The 1991-nt window shown below is 53.3% G+C and overlaps 1 protein-coding gene across 1 annotated transcript; it reads right to left on the bottom strand.

Moving 5' to 3' along the window:
- Positions 1-1067: 1067 nt before the first annotated feature.
- LOC136507141 (uncharacterized) lies at positions 1068-1721 on the bottom strand. The gene has a single exon (XM_066501957.1). The coding sequence runs from the start codon at positions 1719-1721 to the stop codon at positions 1068-1070; it is 654 nt and encodes a 217-aa protein (XP_066358054.1).
- Between the last annotated feature and the right edge of the window lie 270 nt (positions 1722-1991).

Below are 1991 nucleotides of genomic sequence, written 5' to 3'. Positions count from 1 at the left end.
CTTTGAGTCAGATAGGACCTCGCTGATCAAGTACACAGGGCACTATACTTTGAGGGCATGCCCCTCTTCTTCCTGCTCCACTACCAGGGTGACGCTGACCACTTGTGTGGTGACCACGATGTAGAGCAGAAGGTGTTCTCCCTCGATGGGAGGAACCAAGACTGGGGCCTTTGTCAGGAGCTGCTTAACCATGTCAAGTGCTTCCAGGGCCTCGGACGTCCATTCGAAGTGATTGGCCTTCTTCAAAAGTTGATAAAGGGGGAGACCCTGTTCACCGAGGCGTGAGATGAAGAGGGTGAGTGCAGCGAGGCATCCTGTAACTCACTGCACCCCCTTTATATTCTGAATCAGACCCATCCTTGTGATGGCTGAGATCTTCTCTGGGTTGGCCTCGATGCCACGCTCTGAGACGATGAAACCAAGCAGCATGCCCCTCGGGACCCCGAAAACACACTTCTCGGGATTGAGTTTGATGCCGTTTGCTCAGAGTTTTGTAAAGGTCTGCTCAAGATCGGCTACAAGGTGGTCAGCCTGTTTGGTTTAGACCACGATGTCGGCCACATAGGCCTCAATGGTCCACCCGATGAGGTCCTCGAAACACTTGAGCATACAGCACTGGTATGTAGCCCCAGCGTTCCTCAGACCGAACGACATTGTGACATAGCAGAATGATCCAAAGGTGGTGATGAATGATGTCGCGAGATGGTCGAACTCTTTCATCGCAATTTGATGGTACCCGAAGTACGCATCAAGGAAGCAGAGGGTTTCGCACCTCGAGGTAGAATCAACTATCTGGTCTATGCGTGGCAAAGGAAACAAATCCTTTGGGCATGCTTTGTTGAGACCCGTATAGTCAACACACATCCTCCATTTCCCACTCTTTTTTTGTACAAGAATGGGATTGGCCAACCACTATGGGTGGTGCACTTCCTTGATGAATCCGGCCACCAAAAGCTCTGTGATCTCCTCGCCGATGGTCCTGTGTTTCCCCTCGTCGAAGCGACGCAGGTGCTGTTTTACCGGCTTGGAGCCTGAATGGATCTTCAAGGTGTGCTTGGCGACTTCCCTCAGGATGCCTGGCATGTCCAAGGGTTTCCACACAAAGATGTCCTTGTTGGCATGGAGGAAGTCGACGAGCGCATTTTCTTATTTAGAGGAAAGCGTGGTGCCCATGCGCACCACCTTGCCATCGGGGCTGCCGGGATCTTTGAAGACCCGGTCGACTTCTTGGTGTCGGGCGCTTCTTTGGTGACCTTCTTGATGGCGGCGAGCTCTCCAGAGGCGACGATTGCTGCGGCGTGACCGCAGCACTCGACCTCGCACTCATAGGCATGTTGAAAGGAGGTGTCGACAGTGATGACCCCGCTAGGGCCCGGTATTTTTAGCTTGAGGTATGTGTAGTTGGGAACGGCCATGAACTTCGTGTAGCATGGACGTCCCAGGATGGCGTGAAAGGTTGCGGGGAACCCGACCACCTCGAAGGTGAGGGTTTTCATCCTATAATTGGATGGATCCCCAAAGGTAATGGGCAGATCAATCTTCCTAAGCGCCATGGCCTGCTTTCTAGGCACGATGCCGTGGAAAGGTGCTCGGGTTGGGTGGACGCGTGTCTGGTCGATGCCCATTTCATCGAGCGTCTTGGCATGCATGATGTTGAGGCCGCTGCCTCCATCCATCAGTATTTTGGTGAGCCACTTCGTGCCGACGATCGGGTCGACCATGAGCGGATATCTCCTCGGATGTAGGACGCTCTCTAGGTAGTTGGTCTGATCGAAGGTTATGGCGGACTCAGACCACCATAGGAAGGTAGGTGTGGCCGGTTTGGTTGTATAGACTTCACGGCACATGACCTTCTAACGATGTTTGGAGTCATAGGTCGCCGATCCTCCAAAGATCATGAGGCAACCATCCGGTGTTGGAAAGCCACCATCTTTCCCCTCGGCATCATCCTTGGTGGGGTCAAGGTCCTTGTTCTGCTCCCCTTTGTTGGA

This window comes from Miscanthus floridulus, chromosome 15, assembly GCF_019320115.1.
Source record: "Miscanthus floridulus cultivar M001 chromosome 15, ASM1932011v1, whole genome shotgun sequence".
Taxonomy (NCBI): domain Eukaryota; kingdom Viridiplantae; phylum Streptophyta; class Magnoliopsida; order Poales; family Poaceae; genus Miscanthus; species Miscanthus floridulus.
Note: the sequence above shows the minus strand (reverse complement) of the source record. Positions and strands in the feature narration are given on the sequence as shown.